The following is an 18,547-nucleotide window of genomic DNA, read 5'->3' as shown; positions in this document are numbered from 1 at the left end:
ATTTGATATCCAGATCCTGATATTTTATCAATTTTTCCTAAGGATTAAAGTACAATGAAATGTAACGCAAAATACATAAGTTTCTGTAATAGATGTTGTCAATAAATTCCTATCAGGCACAAAATTTGATCTTATCGAGATATATATAAAAACATAGTAAGTATCATATTTTAAAAGCTGTTACCTGAAAAAAAAAAAAAAAAATAAAATAAAGTGAACCATTGAATATATTTATATTTTGTTCAGCGCATTTACTTCCAATTCACGTTATGGCCAAACAAACACAAAAATTCCCAAAAGCGGCTGCTGACTTTTCATGCAAAACTTCTTTGTGAAGTTTAAACATTTAAAAAAAAAGTTTTGAGAAAACAACTACACTTTATTTCATAATATATTTACTGATCATCAAAGCAAAGTCTTTGAATTTCCTGATTAATTTCATTTATATTATAAGCTGAAGCCATTTCAGCTATATCCGCCTTGATACCGTTTGGAATCTCCTTTAAATTTTGCAAAATCACTTCCACAGCGAACATATTATTTGCGATCAACGCTACAATCAGCGGGTGCTTACTCTTGATAAAGTCAGCTTTTGTTTGCACATCAAACGCATCAAGATTGACACCTTTACGCAACATCAACTGCATCAAATAAATTGATTTCGGTATTGATGCGATAACAGAGAAAATGGGCATTTCGTCGACCAGACCAATGTTCGGGTCAGCACCATTCTTTAGTAAATATTTAATCATCCACATTGTTGACTCATCTGCGTATCTTCTCCCAAATCCATTGAAAACGACGCGACCTTTAAAAAGTTCGACTGCTATTGATAAAGCAGATTCATTTAAGGATGAACAATGATTTAAATCAGATCCTTTTTGTACGAAATATTTGATAGTTTTCCGACTATTATTTAGATAATTTGTTTTTATGATATTCATCAAAATGTTTCTCCCTAAAGAATCTGTTTCATGCATAACGTCAATTCCACTTTCAATTAATAGGTCATATACAGAATCGACCTTTGAACTATCAATTATATTTTTAGAGAAGATAGTGAAATAAATCGGATAATCAACTTCTTCATCATCACTTCGATATAACATACCGAAGAATCTTGGTTTTCGACTAATAGTTTTATGAACTCTAATATTAAAATCAGCTCCTAAATCGATAAACATTTTAACTAACATTGAACTACCAGAACAAATTGCGTTCTCTAATATTTCGATGTTATCCTTAATAGGGAATTTATAAAAGTTAATTATGAATTCGATGATTTTGACACAATTTTCTTCGATATCTTTAGAAGTGTTTTGAAATCCTCGAAACCTATTAAATCGATTAAATGATCTTCGATAACCACAATTCGAATTCATTCTTTCGATTGCTAATATTATTAACTTCTCTTTAAATTTCATGTTTTCACCAAAGCGCTTTTTCCTTCTTCCAGAATTAAGGATTGGATCCAAAACAGTAAAAACTGCCTTAAAACATTCGAATGATCCAGAGCTAGCTGCTAATTGGATTATATCATTATTATGGTTAAATGCAGTCTTAATGTCATCGCCATTCTCGATCAAATAATTCATTATGTTTACGTCCCCTGAATCAATAGCATATTCGATTGGACGTTGTTTATATTCGACTTCTAATGCACCATTTTCGACAAGTAATTTGACCATTTCTAAATTATGATTTGCAATTGGATATGAAAATATTTCATCACTAATATCATGTCGAACTCCACTTGATTGATTTGTGTCGAATACTTTGGTGATTTTGGCGCCTTTATCAAATAGATATTTCACTAATTCAACATCGCCTTTTTTGACTGCATAATAGACACATTTGTCTTCTTCCTGTAAAAAATCAGCATAGTCATCGCCTAAATTCTCTTCAAACAATTTGATGATTTCCATATCTCCTTTTCGAACTGCTTCTTCAAATGGTGTCCCAAATCGCCCATACAGCCATGGACTCGCGTCATGCTTCAGAAGGAATTTGACCATTTTCGCATCGCCGTTTTGTATTGCGGCAAATAATGCAGTTTCCCCATCTGAAGTAACTATGTTAACATCGATTCCTTGCTGAAGAAAGTATTGGACAACATCAATGTGACCTCCTCGTGCTGCTTCGATGAATGGTTGTTGAGATCTTCGTGGAGTGACAATTTGTGCATCTGCTTCAGCTAAGACTTTAATGACTTCTAACGAGCCGCTTTTTGCTGCTGCTACAATTGCTGATGAGTCATCCTGAGAATTTCTGAATTTGACACCAATAGAAATTAAATATTTGACAATGTCGGCATGACCACCTTGACACGCAAAATGAATTGTATGGAAATGTTGATTAACTCCTTGGGTATTTGGGCTAACTCCTTTGCTGATTAGAAACTCGACAATTGGAAGGTGCCCGTTAAGAGCGGCCAAGTTTATGGGGTGCTCCGCATAATAACCGCCTTGACTGTCAAGGGGTACCCCTTTGGACCATAAATAGTGTACAACTTCTAATTGACCATAATCACAGGCATAATGCATACAGCTTTGATTAGTGTTGTCAGTAACTTGCGGCCAACTATCATTAGTGTCAAGAAGCCGTATGATTTCCATGGATCCACCAGCTACAGCAAAATGTTGACAAATTCGTCCAAAATAATCACGTGCATCAACATTTGCTCCACAATCAATAAGAAGCCGAACACATTTAAACGCTTTGAAAAAACATGCAACAGATAAAAGCGTTGGATATACTCGAAGTATATCAAATATTTTTTTTGATGAGACAGAAAACAACGAATCAATGTTATCTATTGTAGAAATGAAATCTGTGAGTTCATTCTCATCATCTTTAAGTATAATGTTAACAAATTTTATTGAGTTTTCATCTGAGAGAATTGTTTTGCCATCACGTAATGCACGCTCTCTTTCACTGTCATAGCTTGTACGAAAACCACTGTAATGATGTTTGTACATGAACTTCTTTTCCCAAAAAAAGAAATATCCAACCGCACTTAGTCAAAATTGGAGTTAGTGAACTCACTTCTTTAATTTGTAATAAGTAAACAATTAAAAAGTAATTCCAAACAAACTTTGCGAATTTTGCCTCCGTACGTTTGAGTTTTATTATAAACGTTCTTCATTTTCTGCAATGAACGCACAGCAACAAAGACCAATCAAAATTAACCTAAACGCTGTAAAACGCCTCGCTAAGGAAAAGGTTATGTACGAAAAAGAACTGAAGGAGGCGCAGGATAAAGTTGCTAATTGTGGATGTGAACCTGGAAGCCTTGAAATGAAACGTTACGTTGATATGGCAACAGAAGCTGAACAAACTTTACAGGATGTTGAAAAACGACTCGCGGACTTTAAGTTGAAACTTAAGAATGCTTTGAAGGATGTGAAGGATCAATTTCCTGAAGATCCACTTATCGTTGAAGCTCTTCAACTCATTGAATAAACAAGCTTTTTAAAAAAACTTTAAAGGAAAATTTGTTACAAAAACGATTTATATTAATCAATTATACCAAATATAAATTTTGAAGAATATGAATAAATCTTAAAAATTTAACAGATTCATTCTGGAAATTATGAATTACTGAACGTATAAATAATGTAATAATATGAATTTCTTCTCAAACATTAATAAATTCATTTTTTATTCAAAATCTTTAGTAAAAATAAGAGTCTGAATTCATTTGCATAGATTAAATTTATTCAGCTTTACCAATTCGCATTTTCCCTTCAATAGTATTTAATCTGTATCCGAATGAGTCGATCAGCTTTCCAAGCATGAAAGCGCCACCAATAATTGACACGCATCGAGCCACGAATATTGCGAAGCTTGGCCTATCAGGTTTTTGTAATATAGCGACCGGAGCAATGTCGTAAAGGAAGAATATTCCAGGGCCGAATCTTCCTCTTTCCACGACAGGTATTTCAGCGAAAGAAACGGTATATATAAAGTGATTCTTTGTCAATCCTGTTCTAGTTTTTATGATTTTTGGCACGACTTTCAAGTTATATCGATAATGCATTTGACCACTTTTTGTCTGGATGACACGTGTATGGTCAACATTTCCTTCTTCAAGTGGATCACCAAAAGTCAAATGATCAATTTCATGTGACAAATTTAACTTACCAGAAAATGGTGATATATCATGCTGATGCCCAAATTGATTAAGTACATTAATCCCTGGAGCTACATGAAAACCACCTTCAACACCGTTAATTTGGAGGGTGCCAGAAACGTGGCACTTTTCGGTTCCGTCGTATTTGATGTTGTCGTTAATGCATTGTGTCCAATTTGGCATAGATCCAATGCTCCATATCTTGCTTTGATATGCTTCGATAATGTCCTCACATGTATAACAACATTTTCGAGTTGGGGTTTCGGCACCATAACAACTTCCACATTCTCGTCGTAATCCAGGCCTAAATATTTTCTTCGGAATTGGGTTGTTATTAATGTCAACACGCTGCTTGTTGATTGTTTTCTTGGCATCATTATTTGAACTACCTGAAAGATCAAATAAATCAAGATGAAGAAGTGGACATGGTATAGAAACTGTAAAATCATATGAAACTTTAATATCGGATAATGAGCTACGTACGTCTGAAATAGATACGAGTTGTTGTTTATACTTTGCGAAAAAATAATTTTTAGATTCTGATAGACATAGTACTGCTGCTGTTATAACCATGATAATTGAAACAAGTGCACCAAAGTTTGTTTTTTTAATCATTGAGGCATCTAAAAATTTTGGGAAGAAGTCGAATCTGAGCATTTTTTTAATTTTTTTATTCTAAACCAAACAAACTATAGTGAAATTGAGAATGTCACTTTTTCTTTTCACGCACGTTTATTTTTCGTAACTGCCTATCGTATGGTATTGAAAATCATTTCACTAGTGAATGACCGTTAATGACATTTTATTATATTTCATGGAAAGTGAATGGGAAATACTGAAAATAATTAAACAAAAAATTTATCATTTAAATAAGGAAAATATTTCTCAAATAGCACAGTTGATATCTCTTTGTTTTATTTATAATTTATTTTAATAATTTTCTATTTTTAAATAATAATTGGAAATAATAAAAATTATTTGATACAGCACTTATGAAAGTATCAAAAAATATTAATACAAAAATAGTTAAATTACTTCTTGAACAAGAAGGAATTGATATTAATGCCAAAGATATTTATTTGTTTTATTTGAATTTTTTTTTTTAATAATTTTATATTTCAAAAATAATATTTGGAAATTATTTAAATTATTTGTAACAGCACTTATGTACGCATCTGAAAAAGGCCATACAGAAATAGTTAAATTACTTCTTGAACAAGAAGGAATTGATATTAATGCCAAAGATATTTATTTGTTTTATTTGAATTTTTTTTTTTAATAATTTTATATTTCAAAAATAATATTTGGAAATTATTTAAATTATTTGTAACAGCACTTATGTACGCATCTGAAAAAGGCCATACAGAAATAGTTAAATTACTTCTTGAACAAAAAGGAATTGATATTAATGCTAAAGATATTTATTTGTTTTTTTTAAAAAACAAGAATGAATTGAGAACATATGGTTTTTATCTTCAGATACTTTAAAAAAAATTATCTCGTGTTTTATTGGAGAATGAAGAACGCTACCGAACATGGTGATAATTGAAAAATGAGTAATGTTTAATTTGATTATTTTTTGTAACAAATATACAAATTTGCAGAATTCGGAGAAATTACTTAAAATTTTCAATATCTATGTTTACACTATGGTATACATAGGACAATAAAGAAAATATATGATGAAAAGACAAAACAAGATAAATCAGATATCTGATCAATTTGTTTTTATCATCTATACGAAAACGAAAAATAAGTTTAATTTCGTCTTATACCAAGAAATTTTATTAATTTAACAGCAACAGCCCTTCTTATTTGATTGAATTGGTGCGCCATTGGAAACTTGTTTATTATCCTCTTCTGGTTTATGGATTCCGCTGGCTTCGTACTTTTCAAGTATATAAGATAAAAGCTGCGTAAAAGCTTCTTGAACATTTGTTGCATCAAGTGCAGATGTTTCTATGAATAATAATTGTTCTCTTTCAGCAAAGTTTTTCCCTTCCTCTACAGAAATTGATCTTCTGTCTTTAAGATCAATTTTATTTCCAACAAGTAAAATAGGAATATTTTCTGTGTTATCCCTGATTTCTTTTATCCATTTGGTAAGAGAAGTAAATGAGTTGGGCGAGGTTATGTCATACATTAATATAGCCCCTTTAGCTCCTTTGTAATATGCAGATGTGATAGCTCTGTATCTTTCTTGTCCAGCAGTATCCCATATTTGAGCTTTTACTGTTTTCCCATTAACATGAACTGTTTTGGTGGCAAACTCAACACCAATTGTTGTCATTGAATCTGGATTAAATTGATTTCTGACAAATTGTGAAAGTATATTGGTTTTGCCAACACCTGAATCGCCAGTAAGGATAACCTTTAATAGGTAATCTGGGTTTTGACAATCAACAGGGAGAATTCCCTCTTTAAGTTGAGCCATAGAATTCATTTGGTAAGCACTTTTACATTATTCTATAACAAAGAACATTTTGAGTCAATAACCGTGGACGGTTTCATCTCAATTTTTTGGATTACGATGTGGTCTTAAGGGTAAATTTTAATCTTCATATACAAAGTCACAACACTAATATTTTACACTTTTTGAATACTTTATAATAAAAGTAAACCATTCATTTTTGAACAACGAACACATTTTTGTTTTCAACGGTTATGATCGGCATATGCTGAAAAAGTTTCATGTGAAACTGGTTTTGGAGCGATAGTGTTATGGGTCTTGAAATGCCATTTTATACATTGCTTTTTACTGTAAAATTGACTTGACTTTTTGTTTTGAGATCAGATGTATTGATGAATTTAGTTCACCTTAATTGGTCTTTTTATTACAACTTTTCTCATGAAGCAATTTCAATATTTCAATATAATTATATATAGATGCTTTCATAAGTGCTGTGTTAAATAATATAAATAATTTCCAAATTTTATTTTAAATTAGTGAAATGAATATCAAATAAAATAAATAAATGTCTTCGGCATTAACATCAATTCCATCTTGTTCAAGAAGTAATTTAACTATTTCTGTGTTACCTTTCTCAGATGCCCACATAAGTGCTGTTTTAAATAATTTCAACAAATTCCGAATATTATTTTGAAACATTAAATTATTAAAAAATTACATCCTTAGCACTAATGCAAATTCTTCCTTGTTCAAGAAGTAATTTAACATTTCCTCTTTGACCATTCATAGATGCTAAAATAAGTGTTGTTTCAAATAATTCAAATAATTTTCAAATAGTATTTTAAAATATCAAAAATTTAAAAAAAACTTCAAACAAATCAAATAAAGATTTTCCACGTTAACATCAATATCTTTTCGCTTAAGAAGTAATCTAGCTGTACCGATATGACCATTTTCAGATGCAAACATAAGTGCAGTATTAAATAATTTTAACAAATACCAAATATTATTTTGAAATCAAGTATTTAGATTCGATTGTTCAAGCTTCATTAACTTTAATTTCCACGACTTGATGCCATGGAATTTCAGTTTTAAACAAATGTACTTCAAATGGAAGTGTTTCAAACTCGTTATCTGTTATATTCCAATTCAACAAAATCGATTTTGTCAATGCTTTTGTCTTAGCCAAAAGTGCGTCTGAATTTCATGGTAATGCTAGTGAAAATCTTGTTACAATTTCATTACTCCGATGTTTTTTGCGTTTTCATTCCGACTTCAACTTTAAACAGCGAAGAAATTCCAAATTTTCCGCGTCAATTATGGGATATATCACATTTTATCATTTCCTCTCTTATTAACTTCGCGTCGAATATTCGCTTTTTATCTCATCCATTTCCATTCTTCAAATGAAAAATACCGATTGTTCACTTTCTATATAATTTTATTTAGTCACTTCAAATATTTTCACATGTTTATCATTTTTCATGTGGTCCAATGACAGCGGTGTTATGAAAATAAACTGTCTATTTTCCATAATCTCCGCTCCCTTCACCAGCATACTGGTTGCCGCCTGTCTATTCACCTCGTCCATACATACGTCGAATTCGTCCACGCAATAAAATGGGCATTCCATCACATCCCACAGCGCCAACAGCAGCGAAACCAAACAATAACTTTTCTCACCGCCGGACAAGTTCATTACGTCTGTGAAGTCCTGGTCAGCCTTTTGTTTCACTGCGATATCGATCACGTGGTTTTCATGGTCGAAGCGTAACTTTCCTGTGTAATTTCTTTGTTTCAAGTACGTCAAGAATGATATCTTTGCTCTCCGTGTAATACTATGTTGTATCACTTGTAATTTCTCTTTTCGACTTTCGATTCTTTTCTCTGACTGTATTAAGAACTCTTCTTGTTCCATCAGATATCTCTTTGCTTTCTCGTAAAGCGCTTTTGTCTTTTTATACTTCAATCGAACTTGACTGAAGTCTAATCCAGAAATGTTTTGAGCTTCTTCATATTTCCTTCGTTCTTCTTTTAACATTGTCGCTAATGTTTGTGGAGGACGTGCAGATGTTTTATATTTATCTTCACATTCCGGTGAATGTGTACGAGCTTTCTCTAAGTTATCATTCGCTTCTTTCTTTGCTTGTTCTGACTTTTGTTGAATTTGATGTTCTTTTTCTTGGATTTGACTTATTTTCTTTTGTTCTTTCTCTAATTCTCTTTCGACAGTTCGCATGTTATTAAATAGTCGATCACTTTCTGCTTTAAATGAATCTGTTTGATTTAACTTCTCACTAAGTTCGGAGATCTTTTTAATTAATTCTCTTTTCTCTTGTTGTAAGTCATTAATTTTCTCTTTTAAGATCGGCTCCATGTTATGATTCTCTTCATATATATTCTTTAACTTTTGGATCCGATTCTTTAATGAATTTAATTGTGCATCGAATTCATCGATTTCATCTGGTGGTGTTTGTAATTCGATTTTCACGCGATTTAATCTTTTGTTTAATTCAGAGCGTTTTGAATCATTATAATTTCGATCATTTTTTGTTTTTTCTAAATCTATTTCTAGTTGTCGAAGACGATTTTCAATGTCATTCTTATCATCACGTACTTTATGTTGTTCTTCTTCTAATTGACGAATACGTAAACTTTCATCAATACCTATACGACATTGATGAGTTTTCGGACTAAATATGAATTTATATCCGCCTTGGATCTTAAATTGATAACCTTCTGTAGTAATTGTTGAGATACCTCTTGTTTCAAATGCAGTTTTTCGTGCGATTTCTTCATCTTCGAAACAAAAGATTCGATCTGCATTATATATATCAATTAATACATTATGAATTATATCAGAAATATTTGATACATTACTATGATTTGTTGCTTGAATTTTTTCATTTGTTATAACAATTGAATCAATAATAGATATACAATCTAATTGTTCTATATGTTGAAGTCGTGAATCTTTTGGATATTTACTTTTAGTAAAATCATAAACTGCAACTGTAAAATTACGAATTTCATTACCAATTATTGATCGTAATATTTTTTCATCATTATGATTATTAACTATAAAGACATTCATACTTTTCCCAATAATATGTTGTACTGCTATACCCCATTTCATATCTTTTAATTTAATATATTTAGAAATGGGTCCAATTGGTGGATATGAAAAACTTCGGATTTTTTGTTGTATCTTATTATATAATGAATTATGTTCATTACTTGCACTATTAGCTACGCTTTTTAAACTTCGTAACTTTGTTGATATTGTAGATAAATGTTCATCGATTTCTGTCTTTGTCATTTTTAAGTTTTCTCGTTCAGACATTAAATATTTTATGTTGTTCTTAATTTCATGCGCAAAGTTTTCGGCAGTTTCTAATTCACGTTCTAATTGTTGTTGTTCTGCTTCTTTTTGTACTATAAATTGTTGCTTCTTAATACTTGCTGTTTCGATTGCTCTTTTTCTTTCGTTTTCTAATCTTTGTAATTCTTCTTCTTTAGTTTGTAAGTCAACAACTGTCGTTTCAATGAAGTTATTACATCGTTTTAATTGCGCTTTGTTGGAACTAATACTACTTTGGACTTGTTTTAAGTTGTCACCAAGTTTATCTTTCTCTTTTTTATATGAGGAAAGTTGCTCCATTTCTTCTTGCATCTTTTGTTTGTACTGATTAAATTCGCGGCGTGCTGTCTCACTTCGCGATTTACAGTCTTGATACCGATTTTCTTGGTCTGATAACGTTTGTCGGATATCAATTAACTCATTTTCTAATTTGTCTGATACCAGTTGCGATTGTCGATAATGGGACCAGACAAGTTCATCTTCAAGATTATGTATGATTTGCACAAGGCCATCAGCTTCTTCAACTATATCAAATAACCGCTTTTGCTCATTGAATTCTTGTTCAAGTCGAGCGTTGCCTTCAAGATGGATTCTTCGTTGCGCTTTTATCTTCTCTATGTTGTTGGAAATGGTTTGGATTTCATTGTTAAGTTTTGTGATTAATGTGCCTTTCATAAATAATTCATATTTTTTGGCTGGCGTGGATGAACTAATAAATTCTCTGGCAACATCTTGGTGCATAATTGAACATGGATTGTCATTTTGAATATTGAAAAATGATAAGATTTTGGATAATTCTTCCCGAATATGTGTGGAATTTGTTCGAGCAATACCTGAGATTTCAAATCGTGAAGAACTATGTGTAATCTTTCGTGTAATTGTAATTGTTTCACCATATTTCTCAAATTGATAACCATTGGGCCCATTTTGAATGACAATGGAAATTGTGGCTTCATGTCTTCCATCTTTGATTAAACCTGAAAGGCTTTGTCCACGACCAGATAATTTTGTATTAGATCCAAGCCCAACAGAAAGTGCAACTAATATTGAACTTTTACCAGATCCATTTCTTCCTGTAATAAAATTTACACGTGGCTCAAGCTCTATCAACAAATTGTCGTGTATCATAAAATTTATCATTCTGATTGAAAGAAGTGTCCCTGGTATTGCTGATTTCCTCATAATTTTTAGTCGAGCAGACTTTGTCAAATCACATCTCCTAATTCACATTTTGCAAACATACAATAAAATCAAATAAGTGTTTTGATATAAAAAAATGCCTAAAATTAATGTTAAATCGAATTACGTCGCAATCTATTTCATCATCAAATTTTCCAGATCAAATGCCATGGATCGCAACTAAATTCCAACATAAAACCTAACCAAGGTTTTACTCCACCACGCCACAGAGGCACCCTCTTTTTTGTGTTTCACCAAATTTTTATTGTTAAACATTTGCACATTACAAATTTGTAGCAGAAATATCACATTAAACTCAAATAAGTGCTCCTACATGACAAGCTAATACCAAATCGAAATACTTAAATTCTTTTTAATCATCAAATTTTCGAAATCAAATCTTCAAATTCCACAAAATAAAACATAGCTTTGTACTTGCCAAATTACATTATAAAAGCATTTTCTGTTTTGTGTTCCATTAAACTTTTAATGCGGAACATTTACACATTATAAATTTGCAACACAAATATCACACTAAACTCAAACGCTAAATCGCAACTTCAAGTTTTATTCATCAAACACCGACAAAAACATTTTCTGTTTTGTGTTCCATTAAATTTTTAATGCGGAACATTTACACATTATAAATTTGCGACACAAATATCACACTAAACTCAAACGCTAAATCGCAACTTCAAGTTTTATTCATCAAACACCGACAAAAACATTTTCTGTTTTGTGTTCCATTAAATTTTTAATGCGGAACATTTACACATTATAAATTTGCGAGACAAATATCACACTAAACTCAAACGCTAAATCGCAACTTCAAGTTTTATTCATCAAACACCGACAAAAGCATTTTCCACCAATCCATAGCCCGTTTCATTCACAACACCAGCATTTACTAAACTACAAATTCGTAACATAACCCAAATTTTACTCATACTCTAGTCCAGCTGCAGCGTCCTCGTTCTGTTTGCCTTTGCGTTTGGCAGCGTCGCGCGATTTTGGTGATTTCCGTTCTCTTTCTCGAGGAGTTTCTTTTGCGAGTTTTTAATTTCTTTTTGTTTCTGCGACAGGCTCTGAATTTCTGCCTCCGTTTTCTGCAAATGCTTTTGTAGTTTCTTGATTGCGCTTTGTTTATTTTTGATCAAATTTAACTTCAGTTTAATTTCGTTAATTTCTGTCGAAGTTTTTCTTATTTCGGATTCTTCATTTGATATAATTTGTTGTGACTCGTTAATCTTTGCAGCGAGAATTGTTTTCTTATTCATTGATAATTCCTTTTCTTTCGATAGTTCTTGTGAATAAATTTGTATTTCTTTTTGCGTTTTCTCATAACTTAAGTTCGCGTCTTTAAGTCTATGAAGTAACGCTTGACTTTCACCTTTGAGTCGCGCTTGATTCATTACTTCAAATTGCACTTGCTGATTATTATTACTGTGCGAATTAGGTAACGTCTGTAATTTGCTTTTGTTTTCTTGTATCGATTCGATGTATTTACTTTGTGATATTTCTATTGTTTGTAATTGCCTTCGAAGTTCTTCATACGTTTCTCTTATTTTGGTTATGTTTTGTTTGGTGATTTTGTTCTCGTTAATAAAGTTGTCATTACGATTATTCAGTGCAGGATTTTGTTTTTTGGTGTTAAGTTCCGTTTTCAGTTGTTGAAATGTGGAATTGTAATCAGAGAAATCGTTTTCGTGTTGAAGTATTTCACTTTGAAGAAGTTTTAGTTTTTCTTCTAAATTTGTTTTTTGTGATTGAATTGTTTGGTAATTCGTTTGTAATGAATTTAATTGATTATTAATGTCATTGATGTTTAATTCTTCTGATTTTGTGTTTATTTGTGAAATTTGGGATTTTAATGTGTCTTTTTGTTCATTTTTTTCAGTGATTTCTTGTTGAATTTGTTCAATTGTTTGCTTAAAATTAGAAATTGTGATTCGGTTTTTCTCTATTTTTTGCTTTAAATCGGTTATATCGTTTTGAAGTTGTTTTAATGTTTCGTTTTTGCGTTGATATTCTTCGTACATCTTTTGCTTTGTTCCTTCATATGTTTCAATTTTATTTGTTACTTCATTTGTCGCATCTAAATAGTTCTTGATCATATTTAATATAACATCGATCGCTTTTGACATCCGAACTTCTGTGTCATTGTCAATATATCCCTTTAAAACCAAAATTTCTTTTTGAATATTTTGATTTTTGGTTTCAATGTTCAAGATTTGCTTTTTTATGTTATCAATTTCGGCCTTATATTTATTGTTTTTTTCATCTAGTTCTATGAGTTTATTACACTGCTAAGTTAGAAAAAAAACATACGTAATCTTGAATTGTTAATTTTTCTGGAATTAAATTCGATTTTATATTCTTAGCACGAGAAGATTGAACAGAAGTAGGCGGTCTACTAATGGATTTATTCTTTTTCAAGAAATCGAGCATTAGCTTAGAATCTAATTAATGCATCATTAATCACATCAAAAAACCGCCCTCAAATATTTGTCGTAACGAAAAAATTTCAATGATTTTACTAATGTCAAATATTCTCGTTCAATTAAGAAAATAATTGTGAGAAAATCTCCTTAAAATAAAGGCTGGATGTTATTGGAATCAGAAGCAATCCAAAACAAAACAGGATGGATTATTTTATATTCTTTACTAGCTTTTATATTCTTATTGTTATTTATAGTTTATCTCATCTGTATTTTACCAGATCTCAGAACACTAACTCCAAAACTTCCTGGATATAAAGGCTCTCAGATTATGTACATTATTACCTTGTTTTTGCGATTTGCTGGATATTTAGTGTGGGCATGTTTACTTGGAATTGATAAAACACAAAGTAAGTTATCAGCAATATTTTGCGGTATTCCAGGATATTTTATGTCAGCAGTTTATATACTAATGTTCTTCCTTTGGTGTTCAATTTCAGCAAACTTGTTATTGAATGATTCCAGTAATTATTTCCAAAAAATTGCACTTTGGTCTTTTATTGTTAATGCCACAATTCTTGCCCTTGGTGTCCTTCTTATTATCTTTATTTTTGCATTGAAAGAAGACGCGTTCCATGCTTCAGAAGTTTGGATTGCAGTAGCCAGAGATATCATCTGCGGGATTTTGATATTATACTTTTGTATAGACATTTTTAAGAAGCTCAAATATGCTTTAGGAAACAGTAAATCAGTCGGATTAAAGTTTTTGAAAATGTCAATAGTATTAATTGTAGCACTAGTTATTCGTGCAGTCTCAACAATTCTTTATTACTACGTCTTTGGAGCTACTTCAAAAGATAACTATCATGGAATCGGAAGTTTATTGAATACTGCAATTGGACAACTTTTGGCCGAAGTTATCCCATGTATTATGATATCGGCCAACAGAAAGAGATCTGGTCTCTTAAGCGTATACGATGAAATAACATAATACAAATTTGTAAATCATATGATTGTTTTAATTGTTTTCGTTTTTTGTAAACAATTCAAAAAAAATCAATGAGCTTTGATCGTATTTTTCGGAGACCGTTTTTAAATAAAACAGATGATTTTGTGGAAATTCGATGTTTTCCCAAAATTTAAAGATAACAGTGCAAGAATACAAACAACTTCTGGAGGTATTATTAGTTTACTGGTAATTTTTTGGATAAGTTTTTTATTTATTGATCAATTATCAAATGTCTTTAAAACAAAAACAGAATCAAATGTCGTAATAGATAATGACTCATTACAAAGCCCAAGAAAAATTTATATAGATATAGATATTGAAATTCAAAGTTCTTGTACAAGTCTTCATTTAGATCTTCTTGAGGCAGATGGATCAACAAAAACAGATATAATTGACAATATGACTCGAACACGTCTTGATTCATCAGGTATTACAATTGAGCAAGCTATGGAAAAAAGATATAACAACAATTTATACAAAAAATTAAATGTTTCAGATAAATATTGTGGTTCTTGTTATGGTGCTCTCCCTCAAGGGAGTTGTTGCAATTCTTGTCATGATGTTATGGTTGCGTTCAAGAAAAAAGGATGGACATATTTCGGTGCAGATCGATGGGAACAATGTATCAAAGAAGGATATATTGATTTCGGTCAAGAGCGATGTCGTTTTAAAGGTTCTCTTAAAGTCAAACGTGGATCAGGTGTATTTCATTTTGGTCTAGGATCAAATGTCATCTCAAGTAATGGGAAGACACATTCACACGAACTTTCTAGCGTTCCATTAAACACATCTTTAAATCATACCATCAACAAGTTCCGCGTTGGTAAGAAACTTCCAAATTTCATTCCGCCGCTTGAAAAAGTGACAGTTGAATTACCAAAAACAGAAAGCGACAACAAATGGATTGTTGCATATTATTTACATTTTGTTCCATCTAAACATATTGGAAATACAGAAATCGATTCGTATCGTTATTCTGTTATGTATTCACAAAAGCATTTGACTAATATGACAAGAAAAGCATTGCCAGGAATTCATTTTTATTACGATTTCTCACCAATGAAAGTGATAACAAAAGAAACGAGAATGCCATTAAGGGACTTCTTAATAAGAATGACTGGAATTATTGGCGGAGCATTTTCATTCGCTGCAATAATCGATGCTCTAACATTTAATGCTCTTTCAACTATTGAAGGAAAGAGAAAAATCGGGAAAGATTTGTAATTTTGTTAAATAAAAATTCTTTCATAAATTGTAAATAAAATTAATTATTTATTTGCTTTTTATCAAATGTTATATGCTTTAATTTGTGATCATTTTTATAAATAATATTTTATGCAATTGTGGAAAAAATTACTTAAAAAATAAAATTTTGTATATAATGTAAAAAATATGTTTAAACAAGAAACACTTAATTGTAAAATGAAAAGAGCCACTTTCTTTTGATCTTAAATACCTTTGATATCAATGTAAAAAAACATTATTTTTTTTAAATCATTTTTCTATCTGAAATGAACATCACATAAATTTTTCGCCATTGATGATAGAATCGTCCAGGTTCTTTTTTTGGTGAAACTTTTCCTCCAAATAAAAAGCTTTCATGCTGAAAAACCAAAATAATCTTTTTTGGATTTTACATCTTCAAGTATTCAGAATCTACATTGAATTATTCATACACTGTAAATCCAGGCATTTTTCTATAAACGCGTTTCAAAATCATGGCCACGGGAAGGAAAGCCCTCAAGAAAAACCGCTGACTGAGTGTTTTGTTTGAAAAAGTAGAATAAAATCTACGGTTTTATCAGCTATTACATTCAAACCAGGTTGTAGAAAACTCAAAATCATTCAAATTCAAATTCATTTCAGAGCTAAGAAAACTTCTGGTAAAATTTATTCAATTTTGCCCTCTTATCATCAGAAATCAACTTGTGATTTTGGTGTAGGATTCAGGGCTAACGCCAAGCTCAATTTTTTTCTTCTTGAAGATAAAGCTCATGTCCCTTACTTTCATCTGGCCTCTCTTACACAGTTAATGACGAAATTCCAAGTTTTATCAGATTTTATTACAATTTCACACCTTCAATTCTGACGCTAGCAATACATTACATAAAGCAGCTTCTTTACCACCTTTCATAGAAAAACTTAACAAATGACTCAATTTATACGATTTATTTAAACATTCGGAGCAAAGGTTTTCTGTACTAAAGGACCCCTCCTCGAACTTGTTTTCCCAACCGAGCAAGTCCTCACGTTATTTTTCTCTATTCTAATTTTCCCAAAAGAAACTGTAGGCGAAAGTCCTTTAGATCTTAGACTCATTGAATTACCAACAGGTTCTCTTTTATTCGAAGGATAAAGTGTAGTATATGAAAACTTATGTATATCATCAAATAATGGTGATCGAAGAAGCTTTGACAACGGCGCCCTTTTCGCCGGATCTACAGCTGTCATTGATCTTATTAGAAGACAGAACCTTGAATCAGCATAGGAAGGGAAAGCAAAGTTTCCAATGCTAATCGCTATGTTCAATTCATCTTTAGTGTGAACAAGCCATGGAAGCCTTCCAAACGCTATCGTATAGAATGTGATCCCAAGCGACCAAATGTCAGCTAAGAACGGATCTACTTTCTGTCGATTAATAATTTCCGGTGCCATGTACGGATGTGAACCTGCGTAACTATTATCCTTTTCTCCCCTTTCTAACTTCTTACTCAGACCAAAATCTGCAAGTTTCGGTCTTCCATAATTATCTAATAGAATATTTGCAGGTTTTATGTCCCTATGAGCAACATTTTGCTCATGGCAATGTAAAAGTGCTTTTATTATATGGTAGCAAATTGAATATAATTTAGGTGGATGAATGGGTCCTTCTTTCTCAATTACATCTTTTAATGATCCTCCTCTACAGTACTCTAACACTATGTACAAATTGGTATATGATTCATCAAAAAAAAATTCATACATCGATATAATATTCGGATGACATAATCCAAACAATGTTGTTGCCTCATTTTTTGTTTCATCATATGCTGTTTCTGGCTGACTAATTCTCTTTACGCAAAAATCTTGATTATATTTTTCTGATCGAACAAGGAAAACAGTACCATAACCACCAGCGCCAATCGTCTTCTTAAAATGGTAATGGTGCTCTGGTAGTATCTTTTGGATTTCTACCAGGCTGATCTGTTGATTTGCATTGGCTAACATTCGGTGTTCTGGAAGATTTTTACAAAATTGTAAACTATTAATTTTTCAAATACCAGAAACTTTTCAGATGGAGATATATAGAAAATAATCAATAAGAAATGTTGTGAGATAACTTTTTGAAAGCTGTTTTTGGGAACGCAGGAAGCAAAAAAACATTGATATATCAGTCTATATTCAAAATAAATTCTTTTAATTGTAGTATAAATATTACAAAATCAAAAGGTAAAAGAAATTACAATATAAACACCGAAAAGCATTCACATGCTTCATAAAATTCATATTTTATTTTTGATTTCCTGCCACAAATTTCACACGCTACAACCTATAACCGTTCCTTTTTGTATCGAATTTATGAAATTGAAATAATGTAACCAGATTTATTCATTCTCAATTTTGTTAAAAAAATTTTGTCTGTGAGCGTCGGAGCAAGGTAATTCTACAAAAACTGTCACGTAATATTAGCATAAAATGAATATTATTACTTCCAAATTGCTTCGAGTTGCTTTAAATCGACTAAAGAGTTTCAATTATATAATTATATTTATTTAACATAATTAGTGTAATTTTGAGGGTAAAAATTAAATTTGCCGTTTTTTTATTTTTTTCGGAACGTCATTCTTGGTTTGATTTTGACATAATATATCTTTCATTAAAATATCATCATTATTGAATGAACAATACAAATACATAAACAATAAACAATTATAAATGGTGAACATCATTATTTTGCATAAATTAACTTGATATCATCAATTTTCAATATTCTCATTCAAAATCAGTTTTCTTGCAATTAAATTTGTATTAATGTTGA

The 18,547-nt window shown here is 31.1% G+C and overlaps 7 protein-coding genes across 7 annotated transcripts; 2 read left to right on the top strand and 5 right to left on the bottom strand.

Moving 5' to 3' along the window:
* Nucleotides 1–395: 395 nt before the first annotated feature.
* Nucleotides 396–2,978, bottom strand: GO595_000743 (serine/threonine-protein phosphatase 6 regulatory ankyrin repeat subunit A-like; the record flags this gene model as incomplete). The annotated part of the gene is made up of 1 exon (XM_067920894.1): nt 396–2,978. One exon carries the CDS (start codon nt 2,976–2,978, stop codon nt 396–398), a length of 2,583 nt encoding a protein of 860 aa, XP_067779212.1.
* A 175-nt stretch (nt 2,979–3,153) lies between these two features.
* GO595_000742 (tubulin-specific chaperone A) lies at nt 3,154–3,462 on the top strand (the record flags this gene model as incomplete). Its single annotated transcript, XM_067920883.1, has 1 exon — nt 3,154–3,462. The coding sequence occupies one exon, from the start codon at nt 3,154–3,156 to the stop codon at nt 3,460–3,462; it is 309 nt and encodes a 102-aa protein (XP_067779211.1).
* A 253-nt stretch (nt 3,463–3,715) lies between these two features.
* On the bottom strand, nt 3,716–4,705 carry GO595_000741 (endoplasmic reticulum-Golgi intermediate compartment protein 3-like; the record flags this gene model as incomplete). The annotated part of the gene is made up of 1 exon (XM_067920872.1): nt 3,716–4,705. The coding sequence occupies one exon, from the start codon at nt 4,703–4,705 to the stop codon at nt 3,716–3,718; it is 990 nt and encodes a 329-aa protein (XP_067779210.1).
* A 1,219-nt stretch (nt 4,706–5,924) lies between these two features.
* On the bottom strand, nt 5,925–6,566 carry GO595_000740 (ras-related protein RABA2a; the record flags this gene model as incomplete). Its single annotated transcript, XM_067920861.1, has 1 exon — nt 5,925–6,566. One exon carries the CDS (start codon nt 6,564–6,566, stop codon nt 5,925–5,927), a length of 642 nt encoding a protein of 213 aa, XP_067779209.1.
* Nucleotides 6,567–8,065: 1,499 nt separating this feature from the next.
* Nucleotides 8,066–11,085, bottom strand: GO595_000739 (structural maintenance of chromosomes protein 6; the record flags this gene model as incomplete). Its single annotated transcript, XM_067920850.1, has 2 exons — nt 8,066–8,116; nt 8,179–11,085. The coding sequence occupies 2 exons, from the start codon at nt 11,083–11,085 to the stop codon at nt 8,066–8,068; spliced, it is 2,958 nt and encodes a 985-aa protein (XP_067779208.1).
* A 3,843-nt stretch (nt 11,086–14,928) lies between these two features.
* Nucleotides 14,929–15,753, top strand: GO595_000738 (endoplasmic reticulum-Golgi intermediate compartment protein 3-like; the record flags this gene model as incomplete). Its single annotated transcript, XM_067920838.1, has 1 exon — nt 14,929–15,753. One exon carries the CDS (start codon nt 14,929–14,931, stop codon nt 15,751–15,753), a length of 825 nt encoding a protein of 274 aa, XP_067779207.1.
* A 948-nt stretch (nt 15,754–16,701) lies between these two features.
* On the bottom strand, nt 16,702–17,736 carry GO595_000737 (CAMK family protein kinase; the record flags this gene model as incomplete). Its single annotated transcript, XM_067920827.1, has 1 exon — nt 16,702–17,736. One exon carries the CDS (start codon nt 17,734–17,736, stop codon nt 16,702–16,704), a length of 1,035 nt encoding a protein of 344 aa, XP_067779206.1.
* Between the last annotated feature and the right edge of the window lie 811 nt (nt 17,737–18,547).

Source organism: Histomonas meleagridis (genome assembly GCF_020186115.1).
Source record: "Histomonas meleagridis strain 2922-C6/04-10x chromosome Unknown contig_11, whole genome shotgun sequence".
Lineage (NCBI taxonomy): Eukaryota > Parabasalia > Tritrichomonadida > Dientamoebidae > Histomonas > Histomonas meleagridis.
This window is presented reverse-complemented; position numbering and strand designations above follow the sequence as displayed.